This window comes from Garra rufa, chromosome 18 (genome assembly GCF_049309525.1).
Source record: "Garra rufa chromosome 18, GarRuf1.0, whole genome shotgun sequence".
Taxonomy (NCBI): Eukaryota; Metazoa; Chordata; class Actinopteri; order Cypriniformes; family Cyprinidae; genus Garra; species Garra rufa.
The window spans coordinates 41811453-41833447 of record NC_133378.1 but is presented as its reverse complement, the minus strand read 5'-3'; the positions used below and the strand labels follow the sequence as shown (position 1 = coordinate 41833447).

The 21995-nt window shown below is 33.0% G+C and overlaps 1 protein-coding gene across 1 annotated transcript in view; it reads right to left on the bottom strand.

Moving 5' to 3' along the window:
- Positions 1 to 20406, bottom strand: part of rigi (RNA sensor RIG-I) — a 31393-nt gene extending 10987 nt beyond the window's left edge. Inside the window, exons 1-13 of the mRNA XM_073823078.1 lie at positions 20240 to 20406; positions 16006 to 16137; positions 15732 to 15913; positions 15485 to 15629; positions 12569 to 12730; positions 12386 to 12487; positions 10867 to 11026; positions 7708 to 7957; positions 5280 to 5442; positions 5091 to 5192; positions 4854 to 5011; positions 321 to 456; positions 85 to 230 (exon numbers count right to left, since the gene is read on the bottom strand). Of these exons, the coding sequence (XP_073679179.1) occupies positions 85 to 230; positions 321 to 456; positions 4854 to 5011; positions 5091 to 5192; positions 5280 to 5442; positions 7708 to 7957; positions 10867 to 11026; positions 12386 to 12487; positions 12569 to 12730; positions 15485 to 15629; positions 15732 to 15913; positions 16006 to 16137; positions 20240 to 20345 (1944 nt within the window). The 5' untranslated portion in view covers positions 20346 to 20406. The remainder of the gene's footprint in view (positions 1 to 84; positions 231 to 320; positions 457 to 4853; positions 5012 to 5090; positions 5193 to 5279; positions 5443 to 7707; positions 7958 to 10866; positions 11027 to 12385; positions 12488 to 12568; positions 12731 to 15484; positions 15630 to 15731; positions 15914 to 16005; positions 16138 to 20239) is intronic.
- Positions 20407 to 21995: the final 1589 nt, after the last annotated feature.

Here is a 21995-nt window from a genome sequence, read left to right as displayed (position 1 = left end):
TGGACATATATGTAAAAACACACACGAGTCATAAATCACATCTGAAGACACGAGCAGACGTCACATCACTGAGGTCAGACTCACATCGGCGAGGGCGCGCGTCTTGACGAACATGACGGTGCGAGTCTGATCATTATTGTGGTATTCTTCCTCCAAGATGTACTTCAGCTCATCTAGTTTAGGGTTCTGCTCCCCCTCAGTGGCCAAACGCTGTAACTGCGAACGCTGACCTGCATCACACATTCACATTAAAAGAAAAGAAAAAAATCACACATGTAATGTGCTGCTGTCCATCAGTTCAATAAGATGAGGATTCTTACAGTCATAAAGCAAGGTGAGTTTCCTCTCAGTCTCGTCGTAGCCGGCGTTCCGGACCTGATCAAAAAATGCGTCCAGATAATCCAGCGCATCTTTAGTCCGTGCGTCTTCATTGATGATCAGAGCATCGTTATATTTCTGAAGAAGACGAGAGAACGTCAGTCAGATTCTGATCACTCGCTTTTTTAAAAATAAGCTTCATGTGTTAATATTAGTAAACATATCAAACTAACAACAAACCAGGGTTCGAACAGATACTGTAAAATGAAATTCCAGGACTTTAAAGGTTTTTTATTTTTAAGGACTTCAATCAGAGATCTGATTAATGACAAAATTTCAAATTCTAAAATACGAAAAATAGGTAAATAAAAATATACTAATGAAAAATAGTAAAAATAAAGTGAAGCCCATGCGAAGTATTACTACTAAAGTATTACAAGGTATACTACACTTTAACTACTATTTTGAAATTTTGAAAATGCATGAAACAAAAAATGTAAAATCGTAATTGCGACTTTTTATCTCCCAATTTTGACTTCTTTCAGAATGTAAAGAATATAAACTCGCTATTCTCCGAACAAAAATGTTATTGTGAGTTTTTAACTCGCAGTTGCAAGATATAAAATTGCAATTCTGAAAAGGCAAAAAATAAAAAGTAATTTTGACATCTAACAATCCTGACTTTTGCAATTGCAATATAAAAAATGCATGAAACAAAAAATGTAAAGTTGTAATTGCGACATTATATCTCACAATTTTGAAAAAAATAAATAAATAAATAAATAAATAAATAAAAATAAATAAATAAAATAAAATAAGAAAATAGGACTGGATAAGAAAATAGACTGGGCGCTAAAATAAAATTTAATAAAAAAATGGGATTGGATAAGACAATTATAGACTGGGTACTGAAAAAATAAATAAATAAATAAATAAATAATAAATATGTCTGGATTAAACAACAGACTGGATGTTTGAAAAAAATAAAAATAGAATATAAAAAAAATTTAAAAACAAAAAAAAATAGGACTGCAAAAAAATCAGTATGATGTATGTAAAAGGTATGATGTATTTTAAATTATGTGTAAAGATATGTGCTTATTGATATATAGACACACTGTCTTTCAATAATTCAAGCACTTTTAAACCACCTCTTCAGGAATATTGCTATTTCCAAGAGTTTTCCAGACCTTAAATTTCCAAAAGTCAAATTTAAGTACTTTAAGCACCTTGTACAAACCCTGATGATCATAACTTTTTTGACTTTTCTGACTTCTTTCTGACTTTTCCAATTGCAATTTTGAAAATGCATGAAACGAAAAAACATAAAATCGAAATTGCGACTTTATTTCACAATTTTGACTTCTTTAGGAATGTTAACTCACAATTGCACGTTTATAACTCAAAAAAATCAGCTTGCAACATTGAAAACAAAAGATAAATGAAAAAAAGTAAATTGCAAATCTCAAAATTCAGACTTTTTGTCTAGTAATTGCGAGTTTATATTTACAATTGAGACTTTTCTCCTCTCACTTCGAAAAAAGTCACAATTGTGCGATTGCAGGATATAAACTCACAATTCTCAGAACAAAAATGTTATTGTGAGTTTTTAACTTGCAATTGCAAGATGCAATTCTGAGAATGCAAAAAACTAACAATCCTGACTTTTGCAATTGCAATTGCAATTTTGACACAAAAAAAAAACATCGTAATTGCGTTTTTTTTTTTATATATATCTCACAATTTTGACTTCTTTCAGAATGTTAACTCACAGTTGCAAGTTTATAACTCAAAAAAGTAGCTTGCAATATTGAAAACAGATAAATTTAAAAAAAATTATTGCAAATCTCACAATTCAGATTTTTGTCTAGTAATAGTAATTTCTCCTCTCACAATTATGAGATGTGCGATTGCGGAATATAAACTTGCAATTCTCAGAACAAAAATGTTATTGTGCGTTTTTAGCTCAAGATATAAAATTGCAATTCTGAGAAGGCAAAAAATAAAACGTAATTTTGACATCTAACAATCCTGACTTTTGCAATTGCAATATTAAAAAAAAATGCATGAAACAAAAAAATGTAAAGTTGTAATTGCGACTTTATATCTCACAATTTTGGGGAAAAAAATAAAATAAAATAAAATAAAATAAAATTAGAAAATAGGACTGGATAAGAAAATAGACTGGGCGGTAAAATAAAATTTAATAAAAAAAATAGGATTGGATAAGGCAATTATAGACTGGAAATACTGAAATAAAATAAAAAAATAAATATGACTGGACTAAACAACAGACTGGATGTTTAAAAATACAATAAAATAAAATAAAACTGGATAAGAAAATAGACTGGGTGCTAAAATAAAATTTAATTAAATAACATGATTGGAGAAGACATTAGACTGGGTACTAAAAAAAAAAAAAAAAAAGTAAATAAATAATAAATAAAATATGTCTGGATAAAACAATAGACTGGATGTTAAAAAAAATGAAGATAAAATATAATAGAATAAAACAAAACAAAATAGAATTAAATAAGACAATAGACTGGGTGCTAAATAAAATAAAATAAATGACTGGATAAGTCAACGGAGTGGATGTTAAAATAAAATAAAATATAACACGACGCAATAAAATAGGACTGGATAAGACAATAGACTGGGTATTAAAATTTAAAATAATAAAATAATAATAAACAAAATAAATAAAAATAAAAATATGACTGGATTAAACAAAAGACTGGATGTTTAAAAATAAAATAGGACTGAATAAGACAATAGACTGGGTGCTAAAATAAAGTAAAATTTAATTAAATAACAGAATTGGATAAGACATTACACTAGGTACTAAAATAAATAAATAAATAAATAAAATAAAATATGTCTGGATAAAACAATAGACTGGATGTAAAAAAAAATGAAGATAAAATATAATAAAATAAAACAAAACAAAATAGAAGTAGATAAGACAATAGACTGGGTGCTAAATAAAATAAAATAAATGATTGGATAAGTCAATGGAGTAAATGATAAAAAATAATATAAAATAAAATATAACACGATACAATAAAATATATGTATATATATGGATAAGACAATAGACTGGGCACTAAAATAAAAATAATAAAATAATAATAAATAAAAATAAAAATATGACTGGATTAAACAATAGACTGGATATTTAAAAATAAAATAGGACTGGATAAGACAATAGACTGGGCGCTAAAAAAAAAACTTAATAAAAAAATAGGATTGGATAAGACAATAGACTGGGTATTAAAATTTAAAATAAAAAAATAATAATAAACAAAATAAATAAAAATAAAAATATGACTGGATTAAACAATAGACTGGATGTTTAAAAATAAAATAAAATAGGACTGAATAAGACAATAGACTGGGTGCTAAAATAAATAAATAAAATAAAATATGTCTGGATAAAACAATAGACTGGATGTTAAAAATAAAAAAAATGAAGATAAAAATATAATAAAATAAAACAAAACAAAATAGAATTAGATAAGACTATAGACTGGGTGCTAAATAAAATAAAATAAATGATTGGATAAGTCAATGGAGTATATGTTAAAATAAAATAAAATAAAATAAAATATAACACGATACAATAAAATATATATATATATATATATATATATATATATATATATATATATATATATATATATATATATGGATAAGACAATAGACTGGGCACTAAAATAAAAATGATAAAATAATAATAAATAAAAATAAAAATATGACTGGATTAAACAATAGACTGAATATTTAAAAATAAAATAGAACTGAATAAGACAATAGACTGGGTGCTAAAATAAAGTAAAATGTAATTAAATAACAGAATTGGATAAGACATTACACTGGGTACTAAAATAAATAAATAAATAAATAAAATAAAATATGTCTGGATAAAACAATAGACTGGATGTTAAAAATAAAAAAATGAAGATAAAATATAATAAAATAAAACAAAACAAAATAGAAGTAGATAAGACAATAGACTGGGTGCTAAATAAAATAAAATAAATGATTGGATAAGTCAATGGAGTATATGTTAAAATAAAATAAAATAAAATAAAATATAATATAACACGATACAATAAAATATATGTATATATATGGATAAGACAATAGACTGGGCACTAAAATAAAAATATAAATAATAAAAATAAATAATAATAAATAAAAATAAAAATATGACTGGATATTTAAAAATAAAATAGGACTGGATAAGATAATAGACTGGGCGCTAAAAAAAAAAAAAAAAAAAAGCAAAAAAAGTATGATGTATTTTGAATTGCGTAAAAAGATATGTGCTTATTGACATATAGACACACTGTCTTTCAATAATTCAACCACTTTTCAAGCACCTCTTCATGAATATTGCTATTTCCAAGGGTTTTCCAGACCTTAAATTTCAAAAAGTCAAATTTTAAGCACCTTGCACGAACCCTGGCGAGCCATACTTTCGCAGCATTTAATAATGTAGGATAATGTTGCTAATGTTGCGTCTGTCTGACCCGCAGGTGTTCGGTGTAGTTGTAGAGCTGTCTGCAGATCCGTCTCTCCTCGTCTGCGTCCTTCATCTGTAGGACTCTGCAGCTCTTCTGAACGGAGACGATCCACTGCTCGTATTTCTGCGAGCCGTATTCGCGGTTCTGGATGTTGGACAGGCTCTCTGAGACACATACGTGTGTGTTAGCGTGTGTTAATGAGCGTGTTTGTACAGCATGTGTGTTGAGGTGAGAACCGTGTACCGATGTTGTAGGTCGTCTTTGCCAGCTGCTCGATGTTACTCATGATGTTTTTGATTATTCTGATGAAGGGGTCACTCGGGCGCTGGTTAACCTCAAAAAAAGCTGTCACATGCACATACCAGACATTAATAATCATGTGTTATAGGTGGTATCATGTGTGTGTGTGTGTGTGTGTGTGTGACTGCTGACCTTTCTCAGGCGTGTGCACGTATGATTTGAGCTCATCCTTGTGTTGTTTGACTGTGGTGATGATCTTGGTGTCCAGGTTGGCACAGAGCTGTACGATGTTGTTCTCCGCTTCCAGCCTGTTCTTGAATGAACCGATGCCGACCGACGCCGTCAGCCCCACGATCTGACAAACCAACCAGGACATGAATATAAAAGCAGAATAGAATACATCTGGATACAGTAGAAAAGACTATGATGGACTCTACATAGCTGCGACTACATAAGACAAGCAGTTTGGAGTGGGACTGGGTGCTAAAATTAAATAAAATAGAATAAAAAATAAAACAAAAAAAATAGGATTGGATAAGACAGTAGACTGGGTACTAAAATAAAATAAAATATGAAATATAAAATAAAAATATGTCTGGATAAAACAATAGACTGGATGTAAAAAAAATAAATAAATAAATAAATAAATAAATGAAAAAAATAAATAAATAAATGATTGGATAAGTCAATGGAGTGAATGTTAAAATAAAAATAAATAAATAAATAAAATAGGAAAGGATACGTCAGTAGACTTGGTACTAAAATAAAATAAAATAAATATGAAATATAAAATAAAATGTCTGGATAAAACAATAGACTGGATGTTAAAAATAATAAAATTAAATTAAATTAAAATACAAAACAAACAAAACAAAAACAAAACAAAACAAAATAAAATAAAATAAAATAAAATAAAATAAAATAAAATAAAATTGACTGGGTGCTAAAATAACATGTAATTAATAAAATATAATATCTGGACAAAACAATAGACTGGATGATAAAATAAAATAAATTAGATTAGTCAATGGAGTTGATGTTGAAATAAAATAAAATACAATAGAATTAGATAAGACAATAGACTGGGTGCTAAAATAAAATAAAATATGAAATATACAATAAATTAAATATGTCTGGATAAAACAATAGACTTGATGTTAAAAAAAAAATAAAAATGAAAAGAAATAAAAAAAAAAATAGGATTGGATAAGACAATGGAGTGAATGTTAAAATAAAATAAAATAGGATTGGATAAGACAATAGACTCGGTACTAAAATAAAAATAAATAAATAAAATAGGAAAGGATACGCCAGTAGACTGGGTACTAAAAAAAAATTAAAATAAAATGAAATAAAATAAAACAAAACAAAACAAAACAAAACAAAACAAAACAAAATAAAATAAAATAAAATAAAATAAAACAAAATAAAATAAAAAATAAAATAAAATAAAATATGTCTGGATAAAACAATAGACTGAGTGTTTAAAAAAATTAAAAAATAAATGAAATAGGATTATATAAGGCAATTGACTGGGTGCTAAAATAACATGTAATTAATAAAATATAATATCTGGACAAAACAATAGACTGGATGATAAAATAAAATATAAAATTAGATTAGTTAAGTCAATGGAGTTGATGTTGAAATAAAATAAAATACAATAGAATTAGATAAGACAATAGACTGGGTGTAAAATAAAATAAATGATGGGATAAATCAATTTAGTGAATGTTAAAATAAAATAAAATGCAATAAAATAGGATTTGATAAGACAATAGACTGGGTACTAAAATTAAATTAAATTAAATTAAATAATAGGATTGGATAAGACAGTAGACTAGGTACTAAAATAAAAATATATAAATAAATAAAATAAATTAAAATATGAATGGATAAGACAGTAGACTGGGTATTAAAATAAAATAAAATATGAAATGTACAATAAATGAAATATGTCTGGATAAAACAATAGACTTGATTTTAAAAAAATGAAAATAAATTAAAATAAAATAAATAAAATAGGAAAGGATATGTCAGTAGACTTGGTACTAAAATAAAATAAAATAAAAATGAAATATAAAATAAAATATGAAATATAAAATAAAATGTCTGGATAAAACAATGGACTGTTAAAAAAATTAAAATAAAATAAAGCAAAATAGAATTAGATAAGACAGTAGACTGGGTACTAAAATAAAATAAAATATGAAATATACAATAAATTAAATATGTCTGGATAAAACAATAGACTTGATGTTAAAAAAAATGAAAAGAAATTAAAATAAAATAAATCAAACAAAAAAATCGGAATGGACAAGACAGTAGACTGGGTAGGTACTAATATAACATGTAATGAATAAAATAAAACAAATAAATAAACTGATGGGTTGGTTTTTAACAGCATCTCTGTGACTTAATAAAAATAAATAAACAACTAAATGAATGGAAAATAAAACAGGATTGGTTAAGATAGGAAGGAATAGACTGGATGAACTGGCCATCTATCCAGGGTGTTAGTTTTATAGCATCTCTGTGACCCAACATAAAATAAAATCATGAAATATGAAATAAAAAATAATTATTTTCAAAATCTAAAGTTTAGTGTTGAGCAGTGCACCTGTGGCAGTGAGTGTTGGCCGGGGCTGAGTTTGCTGTCCAGGTAGCAGGTCATGATGTTGTTGTAGGGGTGTTTTCCGGTCGTGTTGTGGCACTCGTCGAACAGGATGAGCGTCAGGATCTCCAGAGACGGCACCTCAGAGCTCTGCAGAGCGTTCACCAGGATCTGAGCCGTCATCACCACGATATCGTAATTCTCTATGAGATAGCGCACGGACAGCTGATCCATATCGCCACACATTCCAGTCACCCTGCGGATCACAGCACACACATCCACAATAATTCAAATCAGTGGTGTAACACGTCAGCCCTGGGCCCATATGCCAAAAAACCGTATGGGCCCCCAATCATTATGGGCTCCATTTTTCATTAGGTACAAGACGTGATGTGAGTATTCACAAGCTGTTTTATTTACGGTATAAATGTGATTAATATTTAACATTTTTAAGTCAATTTATTATTTGTAGCACGCAAGTCTCAGCCTATAAATTCTGTCAATTTTATGATAAAATACAAACTAATAACAATAAATGTTTTTACGCTCTTTAATTTGTAGTGAGATAACTATATTCACCTCAGATCAAGCGGCATGTGAATCAATTATCTTTTACTTTTTAATGTTTGCAGAACGAAATAAACATGAAAAAAATATTTGAATGCATCAAAAAATAAAAAATAAATAAATAAATTAACACAACGTCTCATGAAATCTCATGAAAGTCATAATAGTAACATAACATTTAGCCTACCTCGGAAAAGCCAACAAGCCTATAAGTTTGCCAATATTGTTTTATTTTACTCATGAATCAACCAGTTAACTGAGTTGAAGCCGACATTTTTATTATGTTAAATCTGAAGACTGTTTGTGTGCCACAGAATTTTTTTTTTTTTTTTTTTTTTAAGAGTAGGTGAAATTTTCACAGTAACTTTACGCAATATAACATGATTTTATTACATGAACTCTTTCATTTTAAAGTAGTAGTTTAAACTAGATAAAAAGTTTGTCAAGACACACTTTAGGTTTGCTTGGGAAAGCTTTGCCTAAAAGTTTAAAGAAGTTTTGAAAGCTTTAAGCTGTTTGATTAATTTAAGTTAAAAGATTTAAAAGTTTTAGGTTTGACTATTTCAGTCTAAAATAGTTTTAAGTTTAAAGTAAAACTTAAACTTTAATGATAGATATAGACTGGTGTGAAGTTTGAAGTAGTTTTAAAAGCATCAAGTTTGGTGCTAAGGTTCTCAGAGGGGTTGCTAGGATGTTGGTATGCTGTTGCTAGGGAACCCAGGACAGTTGCTAGGGTGTTGCTATGTGGTTGCTAGGGTACCCAGGGTGGTTGCTAGGGTGTTGCTAAGTGGTTGCTAGGATACCCGGGACGGTTGCTAGGGTGTTGCTATGTGGTTGCTAGGGTATCCAGGATGGTTGCTAGGGTGTTACTAGCATGTTGCTAGCATGATTAGCAAATTACTAACATGATTTTAGTATGACTAGCATGTTACTAGCATGATTAGCAAGTTACTAGCATGATTTTAACATGACAAGCATGTTACTAGCATGATTAACAAGTTACTAGCATGATTTTAGCATGACTAGCATGTTACTAGCATGATTTTAACATGACTAGCATGTTACTAGCACAATTCTAACATGATTAGCAAGTTACTAGCATGATTTTAACATGACTAGCATGTTACTAGCATAATTCTAGCATGATTAGCAAGTTACTAGCATGATTTTAACATGACTAGCATGTTACTAGCATAATTCTAGCATGATTTTAACATGACTAACATGTTACTAGCATGATTTTAACATGATTAGCAAATTACTAGCATAATTTAGCATGACTATCATGTTACTAGCATGATTTTACCATGATTAGCAAGTTACTGGCATGATTAGCAAGTTACTAGCATGATTCTAGCATGACTAGCATGTTACTATCATTATTCTAGCACGATAAGCATGTTACTAGCATGATTCTAGCATGACGAGCGTATTGTTAGCATGATTAGATGAGGTTGGAGTTTGAACAGTTTTGGCTCATTTGAACATTCCGTCAATGTAAGTCTATGGGATTTTTCCCAGTTTTAATCCTCATTTTTAGCAAAACCGTAAGTCCGATCAGTTAGAAATGATATAGCAACTCAAGTCAGACCAGACTGAAGATCTGGGCTGAGTTTGGAGTTTGTAGAGTTAAAGCTCTAGGAGGAGGAGCAGTCAAGCCAACCTAATTATTCTATAGATATATTTATCATGTTTGTGAGGCAAATACTGAGTTTCGGGTCATTTTTGTGAAGCGCTCCTCCTCAAGACAGAGACGGCAGAAAGCTCATGTTTGTTTTCTTTAGCCATTTTACAAAAGCACAATGTTTTGTTGATATTGTGAGTGCACACAGATAAAAGTAGACCGTATGCAGTTCCGAATGATGTATTACTCTTACCTTTATGAGCAAAAATGATGGAGTATTTTAGGTTTCCACTGTTATTAAGAAAAAAAATGCAAGTGATCGTGCTGGAGCTTCCATGTCCTGCAAAGCGCGCTTTAGCTTCCACTCTCCGCACAAATGATTGGATATGCGTCTAACAGCGCACATTTATCTAGATTAAATGTTTAAAGTAATATTGTGAAAAGCATCAAGTGTTTTATGTCTATAGTTGTTATTTTAGGCAAGTCGTGTTGATTTGAGAAGGCTAAATTGATCAAACATGCTCGACTCATTGCCGCTGGCCGCTTGGTCGTTACTTTAAAAAACAAAAGCTTTAATGTAACAAACATAAAATGTTCCAAACATATTTCTAAATTAACTTAATAAAGAAACGAAATTAAATCTAGCCACTTTGCCATTAGTTATAAAATATTTTAATGGCTCTGTTCTGATAAGAACATATGCATCTGCATACCCAGACGCTACGCAACTCATTCAAATGTTTTAATGTGCTTAAAAGAAGTCTTTTCGACTCACCAAAGCTGCATTTATTAGATCAATACTGTTAAAAACTCTGAAATATTATTATAATTGTAAATAACTAATTTCTAAGAGAAATGTAATTTATTTTTGTGATGCACAGCTGAATTTTCAGCATCATTATTCCAGTCTTTAGTGTCACATGATCGTTTCTAAATTATTGTATGTGTTTGTTTTTGTGTGTGAGGAATCGTGCCTGATGGTGGGATCCTTGCAGGAAAAGTGCTCCTTGAAAAGGGTGTACTGCTGTTCATAGACGTCGACCTTGGTTGCCAAAAACACGATCTTTGCTCTTTTGGGAAACTGCTTCAGGTGATATTCACAGATGGCCAAGGCCACAATAGTTTTTCCACATCCTGAAGGAAAGTTTAGCAGACAAGACTTCTTTTATCAATGCGTCTTTTTTTTTTTTTTTATTCATAATTCATAACCGGATCTTTAGCTTAAATTTTTACTTCTATATTGTGACTATACGCCTATAGGAATGTTCAGTGAAACAAACACAAAAATGGTTTTATCCGTTGGATTTTTAAAATATTTTACATGGGTGTCAATCTTGAAACATGGACTTTGAATTGTGATTCATTTGTTTTGGTCAAGAATCTAAATAAAATGCTAAAATAAAATAAAATAAAATTACATAAGGCAATAGACTGGATGTTAAAAATAAAATAAAACAATAGACTGGGTGCTTAAATAAATAAAATCAAATGAAACAGGATTAGACAAGAAAATAGACTCAATGTAAAAAATCAAATCAAATCATATAAAACACAATTAGATAAGACTAAAGACTGGATGTTAGGAATAAAAAAAAAATAGAATTAGATATGACGATAGACTAGATGTAAAAAAAAAAGGATTAGATAAGATGATAGACTGAATATAAAAAAATAAATAAATGAATAAAATAAAATAAAACACAATAGGCTGGGTACTAAAATATAATCAAATAAAACAGGATTGGATAAGACAAAAGACCAGGAAAAAAATAAAAAATAAATAAAAAATAAAATAAAATAAAATAAAATAAAATAATAGACTGGGTGCTAAAATCATTAAATAAAAAAAATAAAAAAATAAAAAATAAAAAAATAAGACAATAGACTCAATGTTCAAAAAAAAAAAAAAAATAGAATTAGATATGACGATAGACTAGATGTTAAAATAAAATAAAAAAATAGAATAAGATAAGATGATAGACTGAATAAAAAATATAATCAAATAAAACATGATTGGATAAGACAAAACACTGGGAAAAAAATAAAATAAAATAAAATAAATAAATAAATAATAATAATAATAATAATAATAATAATAATAATAATAATAATAATAATAAATTAATTAATTAATGAATTAAATTAAATTAATTAGGCAATAGACTGGATGTTAAAACTAAACTAACCTAAAATTGAATAAGACAATAGACTGGGTGCTAAAATAAAATAGAATAAAATGGGATTACATAAGACAATAGACTGGATGTTAAAAATAAAACAAAACATACATTATTAGCATTTTTGGTCAAAACAATAAAATGACAAAAAATTCCAGTAGTTTCAATTCTAAAAAGGTCCGGTTATGAGTTTTTGATTGAGATTTGGGAGGGGGGGAGACTAGAAAATAGGAGATTTATGTTTAAATGAATTACAATAATATCAATAACATGCATTCAGAAAATATATTTTAATACAATTTTTAATTTAACTCACCTGTGGGAGCGCAGATGATGGTGTTCTGGCCCTGGGCGGCAGCGGCCGTCAGCTCCTTCTGATATTCTCTCAGCTTCCGCTCTCCTGATCGCTCAGGTTCCCCTGCGCAGAGGTCAAAGGTCACATTCCAGCAAAAACAAGCACTCTCAGGTAGAGTTAGTATTTTGATGTTGAGCTGTGTACCTTTGAATCCGCTGGGTTTCTCTGTGACGGCCGTGTCGTTGCTGCTCATCAGCATGTCTTCAGGCTCAGCCTCCTCTCTGAACTCGAAACACACCGTCGTCGTCATCATGGCCTCCGGCTCTCCGTCCGAACCGCTGGCCTTCTCCGCTTTACCACTTCCATCTGCAGGATGAAGATCATCATCAGGAGACAGAATGAACTCATCGTCCCATCATTAATGAAATACACGTCAGGATTATAATGAATGAACAGATGATTTGCAATCCAGGCTCTGAAGTCCCGATCTAATTAATGATTCGCGAACCATTAGACTTAGATCGGAACTTTGCATAACATGAATCATTTGACTTCGATCAGGATTACAAATCACGAATCATTTGATTTGAATCATTCAATCCATGAAATGATTCACAAACCCCTTTCCAATCCGATAGATAGATAGTTGGATAGATAGACAGATAGATAGAGATAGACAGACAGACAGACAAATGATAGAAGGATGGATAGACAGATGGCTAGAGATAGATAGGTAGACAGACAGACAGACAGATGATAGAAGGTTGGATAGACAGATGGCTAGAGATAGATAGGTAGACAGACAGACAGACAGACAGACGATAGAAGGATGGCTAGACAGATGACTAGAGATAAATAGATAGGTAGACAGACAGACAGACAGACGATAGAAGGATGGCTAGACAGATGGCTAGAGATAAATAGATAGGTAGACAGACAGACAGACAGATGATAGAAGGTTGGATAGACAGATGGCTAGAGATAGGTACACAGACAGACAGACAGACAGACGATAGAAGGATGGCTAGACAGATGGCTAGAGATAAATAGATAGGTAGACAGACAGACAGATGATAGAAGGTTGGATAGACAGATGGCTAGAGATAGATAGGTAGACAGACAGACAGACAGACAGACAGACAGACAGACGATAGAAGGATGGCTAGACAGATGGCTAGAGACAGACAGACAGACAGACAGACAGACAGACAGACAGACAGACAGACAGACAGACAGATGGATAGACAGATGGCTAGAGACAGACAGACAGACAGACAGACAGACAGACAGACAGACAGACAGACAGACAGACAGATGGATAGACAGATGGCTAGAGACAGACAGACAGACAGACAGACAGACAGATGGCTAGAGATAGATAGGTAGAGAGGCAGACAGACAGACAGACAGACAGACAGACAGACAGACAGACAGACAGACAGACAGACAGACAGACAGATGGCTAGAGATAGATAGGTAGAGAGACGGACAGACAGATAGATAGACAGATGGCTAGAGATAGATAGGTAGAGAGACAGACAGATAGATAGATGGCTAGAGATAGATAGGTAGAGAGACAGACAGACAGATAGACGGCTAGAGATAGATAGATTGACAGACAGACAGATAGACAGTTGGCTAGAGATAGACAGACAGACAGACATACGATAGAAGGATGGCTAGACAGATGGCTAGAGATAAACAGATAGGTAGACAGACAGACAGATGATAGAAGGTTGGATAGACAGATGGCTAGAGATAGATAGGTAGAGAGACAGACAGACAGTCAGACAGACAGACAGATGACAGAAGGATGGATAGACAGATGGCTAGAGATAGATAGGTAAAGAGATGGACAGACAGATAGATAGACAGATGGCTAGAGATAGATGGGTAGAGAGACAGACAGACAGATAGATAGATGGCTAGAGATAGATAGGTAGAGAGACAGACAGACAGACAGATAGATGGCTAGAGATAGATAGATAGGTAGACAGACAGAAAGACAGATAGACAGATGGCTAGAGATAGACAGACAGACAGACAGAGAGACAGACAGACAGATGATAGCAGGATGGATAGACAGATGGCTAGAGATAGATAAAGGAAAGGAGGTGAAGTGAGGCCAAGTATGGTGACCCATACTAGGAATTTGTGCTCTGCATTTAACCCATCCAAGTGCACACACACAGTAGTGAACACACACACACCGTGAACACACACCCGGAGCAGTGGGCAGCCATTGCTGCGGCGCCCGGGGAGCAGTTAGGGGATCGGTGCCTTGCTCAAGGGACTCCCCCCACCTACAATCCCTGCCGGACCTGAGATCTTTGGGTTGCAAGTCTGACTCTCTAACCATTAGGCCACTGCTGCCCCAAAAATTAAGTCCTCTAAAAATTCTGAAAACTATTTGTGGCTCTTCAACATCATCCAGACACATGATGGAGGCCCGTTTTCCTCAGTTCAAGCCTTAGTCGCCGTTTCGGACCTTCTTGGTCCTTCCTCAGGCGAGCTCGAACTGTTTAGATAGATAGATAGACAGACAGACAGACAGATAGAAAGATGGCTAGAGATAGATAGACAGATAGACAGACAGACAGACAGACAGACAGACAGACAGACAGACGGCTAGAGATAGATAGATAGACAGACAGACAGACAGACAGACAGACAGACAGACAGACAGACAGACGGCTAGAGATAGATAGATAGACAGACAGACAGACAGACAGACAGACAGACAGACAGACAGACGGCTAGAGATAGATAGATAGACAGACAGACAGACAGACAGACAGACAGACAGACAGACAGACAGACAGACGGCTAGAGATAGATAGATAGACAGATGGACAAATGGCTAGAGATAGATAGACGGACAGACAGACAGACAGACAGATAGCTAGAGATATAGACAGACAGACAGACAGACAGACAGATGGCTAGAGATATAGACAGACAGACAGATGATAGAAGGATGGATAGACAGATGGCTAGAGATATAGACAGACAGACAGATGATAGAAGGATGGATAGACAGATGGCTAGAGACAGACAGACAGACAGACAGACAGACAGACAGACAGACAGACAGACAGATAGATATATAGATAGATTTACTTGTCTGCAGCAGTTCTAGAGCCTCATGTAATTCGCAGTTTTCCAGCGCGAACTTCAGCAGTTTAAACCAGTTGGGTCTGTCTGAGCGAATCAGACTCGCCACAAGCTTCTCACTGGCTGCTATACGACCGCGCTGTCTCTCCTCCTGTGACACACATACAGCACAGACGTGTGAGACCACAACATAAACACAATACAGTATATAAATACATGTGCTTCTGTAGAGTTTGTTTGATAGTAGACTCACCGCCTTGATCTCCTCACACTCTCTGGGCTTCAGACATTCGCTCATGTGCGCCAGCAGATCACTGGGCTTCATGTGCTTGGTGATCGACGGTTCGATCCTTTCTAGAAATCTCCTGTGTTCGTTCAGCCCCTCTAACTCCTCGAAGTTCCAGTCTTGAATGGCATTGTACAGTCCAGTGTACTCTATGGTACATCAATACACACATCTTGAACATCTCCCATGATCTCCAGGCATTCATGAATCCTGTATGAGAAGCGCAAGTTTCTGAACAAACCTGAGGCATGCAGGGTGTCCAGAAAGGCCTGAAACCAGCCCACTTCTTTTAGATAACACATCTGGTGCAGAAGCATCTGGGCAGCTGTGGTCACAGACTTCTCCTCTGAAGAGAGAATGCTCTCTACCATCTCTGTGCACAGAGACAGAACAGAATAGAATAGATCTCATACATGCAAACAGGTTGCTAAAAACAAGTCTTTTGGGCACAATTGTGCACTTATTTTATAGAGAGTTCTGAGTCCTTACACCCTCATACAGTGAGGTCAATAAGTATTTGATCACCCTGTGATTTTGCAAGTTCTTTTACTTAGAAATCATGGAGGGGTCTACAATTTTCAGCATAGGTGCATTTCCACGGTGAGAGACAGAATCTAAAAATAAAATCCGGAAATCACATTGTATGATTTCTTAACAATTTATTTGTGAATTACTGTGTCAAATAAGTATTTGATCACTTGAGTCAAAAAGTTTTAATATTTGGTACAGAAGCCTTTGTTAACAATTACAGAGGTCAAACGGTTCCTGTAGTTCTTCAGCAGGTTTGCACACACTGCAGGAGGGATTTTGGCCCACTCCTCCATACAGATCTTCTCTAGATCTGTCAGGTTTCGGGGCAGTCGCTGAGCAACACGGAGTTTCAGCTCCATCCAAAGATTTTCTATTGGATTTAGGTCTGGAGACTGGCTAGGCCACTCCAGAACCTTGATATGCTTCTTACGGAGCCACTCCTTGGTTTTCCTGGCTGTGTGCTTTGGAAAACCAACCCATCTTTAATGCTCTGACTGAGGGAAGGAGGTTTTTGCCCAATATGTCACAATACATGGCCCTGTTCATGCTCTCCTTAATACAGTGCAGTCGTCCGGTCCCCTGTGCAGAGAAACACCCCCAGAGCATGATGCTTCCAGCCCCATGCTTCACTGTAGGTATGGTATTATTGGGATGATACTCATCATTCTTCTTCCTCCAAACACGGCGAATGGAGTTAAGACCAAAAAGTTCTATTTTTGTCTCATCTGACCACAGGACTTTCTCCCATGACTCCTCTGGATCATCCAGATGGTCTCTGGCAGACTTCAGATGGGCCTGGACATGGGCTGACTTTAGCAGGGGAACCTTCCGTGTGATGCAAGATTTTAAACCGTGACGTCTTATAGTGTATTACTGATAGTAGCCTTGGAAACGATGGTCCCAGCTCTCTTCACGACATTGACCAGCTCCTCCCGTGTAGTTCTGGGCTGATTCTTCACCATTCTTAGCATCATTGATACCCCATGAGGAGAGATCTTCCGTGGGGCCCCAGTCCGAGGGACATTGACAGTCATCATTAGCCTCTTCTATTTTCTGACAATTGCTCCAACAGTTGTTATTCTTTCACCAAGCTGCTTGGCAATTGCCCCGTAGCCCTTTCCAGCTTTGTGAAGGTCTACAATTTTGTCTCTTGTGTCTTTTGACAGCTCTTTGGTTTTGCTCATGTTGCTACTTAGACTTTGGCTGATTGTGGGGTGCACAGGTGTCTTTATGACAGCTAACAATCTCAAACAGGTGCTACTAATTTAGAATCATGAGCAGAGTGTAGCTGGACTATTTAAAAGCAAAATAACAGGTCTTTGTGGGTCAGAAATCTGGCTGATAAGCAAGTCATCAAATACTTATTGGACACAGTAATTCACAAATAAATTTAAAAAAAAATCATACAATGTGATTTCCAGATTTTTATTTTTAGATTCTGTCTCTCACAGTTTAAATGCACCTATTCTGAAAATTGTAGACCTCTCCATGATTTCTAAGTAAGAGAACTTGCAAAAGCACAGGGTGATCAAATACTTACTGACCTCACTGTATATACCCCACTATTACATGTAGTCTTAGGTAGCATGGGTTAATTTTCTACTGTAAATATATTAACTTAATTTTTGATTAGTAACATGCATTGCTAAGAACTTCATTTGGACAACTTTAAAGGTGATTTTCTGAATATTTAGATTTTTTTATTTTTTTTCCCCTTCAGATTCCAGATTTTCAAATAGTTGTATCTTGACCAAAAAGAGCACATTTATTCAGCTTAAAGAGTTAGAAAAGTAAAAAATAAATAAATAAATACCCTGATGACTGGTTTTGTGGTCCAGGGTCACATTTTTTTTATATATATATAAAGAAGGACAGGGAAAAAAGGAGTAATGTTCATTATATTAATTTTGCTGAATTTTTTGTATGTTACACAGTGATTTATATTTTTCAAATTAAGTTTTAATAATTTTAAAGCATAAATTTCACAGATGTTTAGTCAAATTGACTTGTCTAAAAATGTCAAAATGAATAAATAAAAAATAAATTTTAAAAAGAAAAATAAGAGTACATCACTATAGGGTTCAGAATAAATGAATGAATGAATGAACGAATGTATGAATAATACAATCAAACTAAACTAAAATGTAATTAAAAATTCATGTGTAATAAAAATAAAATAAATATTAAATAATAAATAAATCATTTTAACAGTACAGTATACAAAAATGAACAATAAATTGACAATAAATGCTAAATTTTTTGTATGTTACACAGTGATTTATATTTTTCAAAATAAGTTTTAATAATTTTAAAGCATAAATTTCACAGTTGTTTAGTCAAATTGACATAAAAACAGTTTAAAATGTTAAAATAACTAACAGTACATCACTAAATGAATGAATAATACAATCAAACTAAATTAAAATTGAATTAAAAATTCATTAAAGTGTAATAAATAAAAATAAAATAAATAATTAAATAATTTAACTGTACAGTATACAGGGAGCAGAATGAATAAATAAAAAGGAATAATAAAATTAATCTACATTTAAAACTACATTGAAAAAAATGATTAATTAAATTTACTAAAAAAAAAATTAAGGTAAGCGGTTGCAATCAATTTATTTTAGCTGCATTTAAGTAAAAAAATTTTAAACTTAGTCAACAAAATGTGTTTATTTAAATGTAGCTAAAATAAATAGATTGCAACCACTTTCCAGTGAATCATTTTAAACGAATGACTAAACAAATAAGTACAAATTGATTTACACAAATAAACAGATATAACAATGCAGTACTATAGCATAGGGAGTAGAAAAATTTATGTAACACAAACATTTGTCTTTACACAAATAAATACAACAAATACAGCACAAGAATGATCATCTAAAAGATTTAAGTTTTTAAGTTTTTTCATGCACGTGTCAAGTTTGAGATTTTGGGCTTTTTGGTTTTTCATAAAGTGTTTTTTTAGGCTAGTGAAAAGAAAACATCCAAAAGACACCATTAAGTGTTTCTTTAATAGCACTTCATCCATTTTTGTCAATAGATTTCAATTACAATCCATATTTTTAAAGGCCATGAGTTTTTTCTCATAGACCGAGCCATAAATCTCCACTTCAGTAGCACTTACACACACACACACACACACCACACTTTACAGTTTTATTCTTGACTATATTCTGAAGGTTTTTACAGAGGGATTTGTTCATATATAAATTGCTCGATTTTATACATTTTATTGCCCAAAAAAACTGTAAAAAATCTGCCTGTATTTTCTGAATTATGGAGTGACCCAAAATTCCTTCTGTAAAAACATCTGACTCTAATATGTCAAAAAATTAAACAAGAATTTTTAAAATTTGAATTTTGACTTCATTCAGTGTTTAGATTTTTGTATTAGAAATGTATGCAAATTAGCTCATATTTAATTAAATAATGGCTCATTTGCATATTTAAACCTAACATTTTAGAAAACTTGTAATACAAAAAAGTTTGCAATTATCAATATAATCAATCAAGTGAGTAAGTAAGGTGATGACTTATTAGTTATTTGTTTTGTTTTTTACCCTTTTCACCTGCAGTGTCTCGCCTTAAACCTCTTACTTAGTGCTTCCTTTATCATTTAATGCCTATTCATTAGTATCCATTATGAGTTCTATAGTCAATAGGACACTTATAATCTCCAATAACATAAAACAATCCTGTAGGATATAAAGGGTTTAGGTTCTTAATATTCCTACAGCCATTCATTCATCTGTCTAGTAACATGCATTATTCAAAACAAATGCAATTTTAATTCTGATATAGATTACAAAATATGTAATAGAACTCTACTAGACAACAAGCTGAAGGATGTTTTGATACAGATATCAAGCTGGTTAGCTCCACACTTGATTAGCTGCTGAGCTGATGTGTCGGTGTTTATTCATGAACTCGCTCACCTTTATCGAAGTGTGTTGTCATGAAGTTCTTGATGACTGACGGTCGTAAAAACTTGGTGATATAAGAGCTAAAGCGCTGCAAATTCTCCTTTTCCAGCTCGTACATTTCTGCGGTGATTCAGGACTCGACTCCACTGACTGAATGAGTCCTCAGTGCCTGAGCTTCACTACAGCTGATCCAGAAACAAAAGTGAAAGCACAAACAAGGAAACGAAACTCATAAACCGAGTTGACTCAAAACACAGCGAGTTGCCTACATAGGCGCCATCTAAAGGCTCGCTCGAGTGCTGCTGTGATGCTCAAACATGCCGCCTTGGTAGTGAGCACAGCAGGTTTCGCGACAAACACGGCTAACAGTCCCAATCGAGTCATGACAAGTGTGTCAGAGTATTCTGGGAAACACCGGGATGCCCATTTTAAGGTGGTAGACGGGCCTTTTAAATCTTTGGCTATGCAAAAATCCCTTGCATTGATGTGATGGGATAATTAATTTAACTTTCGCTTAAACTGAAATCAAAATCGTCCCTTTTCCAATAAATCCACAACATTCTTAAAGGGAAATTTCACAAAATGCTTTCACCTCGTAGTGGACGGGTGCTTAATTTTTTGTACCTTGTGTACCTCAAACGTTTTGATGATGATAATTTAAAATATATAAATAATTATCTAAAAATCATTTTAAAGAAAGTCAACATGGTAGTGATAACCTATAAATGCCAACAGAGAAAATGCAAATAACCGACTATTTGCCATATGATCGCAAAAGTTTTGAGAGCAAGTGCAAAGTTTCTGGAAAAGTTGCGAATTTGCAAAGGTTGATGTGCAAATGATTTGCAAACCTGCAGCGAAGTCCCGATCTACACAAAGTTTGATTTAAAAAAAAAAAAATTGCTATTAGAAGTCCCAATCTGAAACAAACGATTCACGAACCCGCATCAAAGTCCTGTTCTGAATGAAATTATTTGCGATATGCGAAGTTTTGATCTGAAAAAAAAAAGACTCACGAACCCGCATCGAAGTCCCGATCTGAATTAAATGCTTCACGATATGCAATAGTCACGATCTGAATAAAATGATTCACGAACCCGCATCAAAGTCCCGATCTGAATCAAATTATTTGTGATATGCGAAGTTCTGATCTGAAAAAAAAGATTCACGAACCCGCATCGAAGTCCCGATCTGAATTAAATGCTTTAAAAGCCCCAGCGAAGTTCTGATCTGAATTAAATGATTCAGGATATGCGAAAGTCACGATCTGAATAAAATGATTCACAAACCCGCATGTAATTCCCGATCTGAATCAAATGATTCACAATATGCAAAGTCCTGATCTGAATCAAATGATTTGTTATATGCGAAGTCTCGATCTGAATCAAATAATTTGCGATTCGAAGTCCCGCTCTGAATCAAATTATTCACAAACCCACATCGAAATCCCGATCTGAAACAAATGATTCACGAACCCGCATCCAAGTCCCGCTCTGAAACAAATGATTCACGAACCTGCATCGAAGTCCCGATCTGAATCAAATGATTCATGATAAACAAAGTTTGATTTAAATAAAAAAAAATTGTGATTAGAAGTCCCAATCTGAAACAAACGATTCACAATCCCGCATCAAAGTCCCGATCTGAATCAAATGCTTCGTGAACCCACAGCAAAGTCCTGACCTGAATGAAATTATTTGCGATTTGCGAAGTTCTGATCTGAAAAATAAAGATTCACGAACCTGCATCAAAGTCCCAATCTGAATTA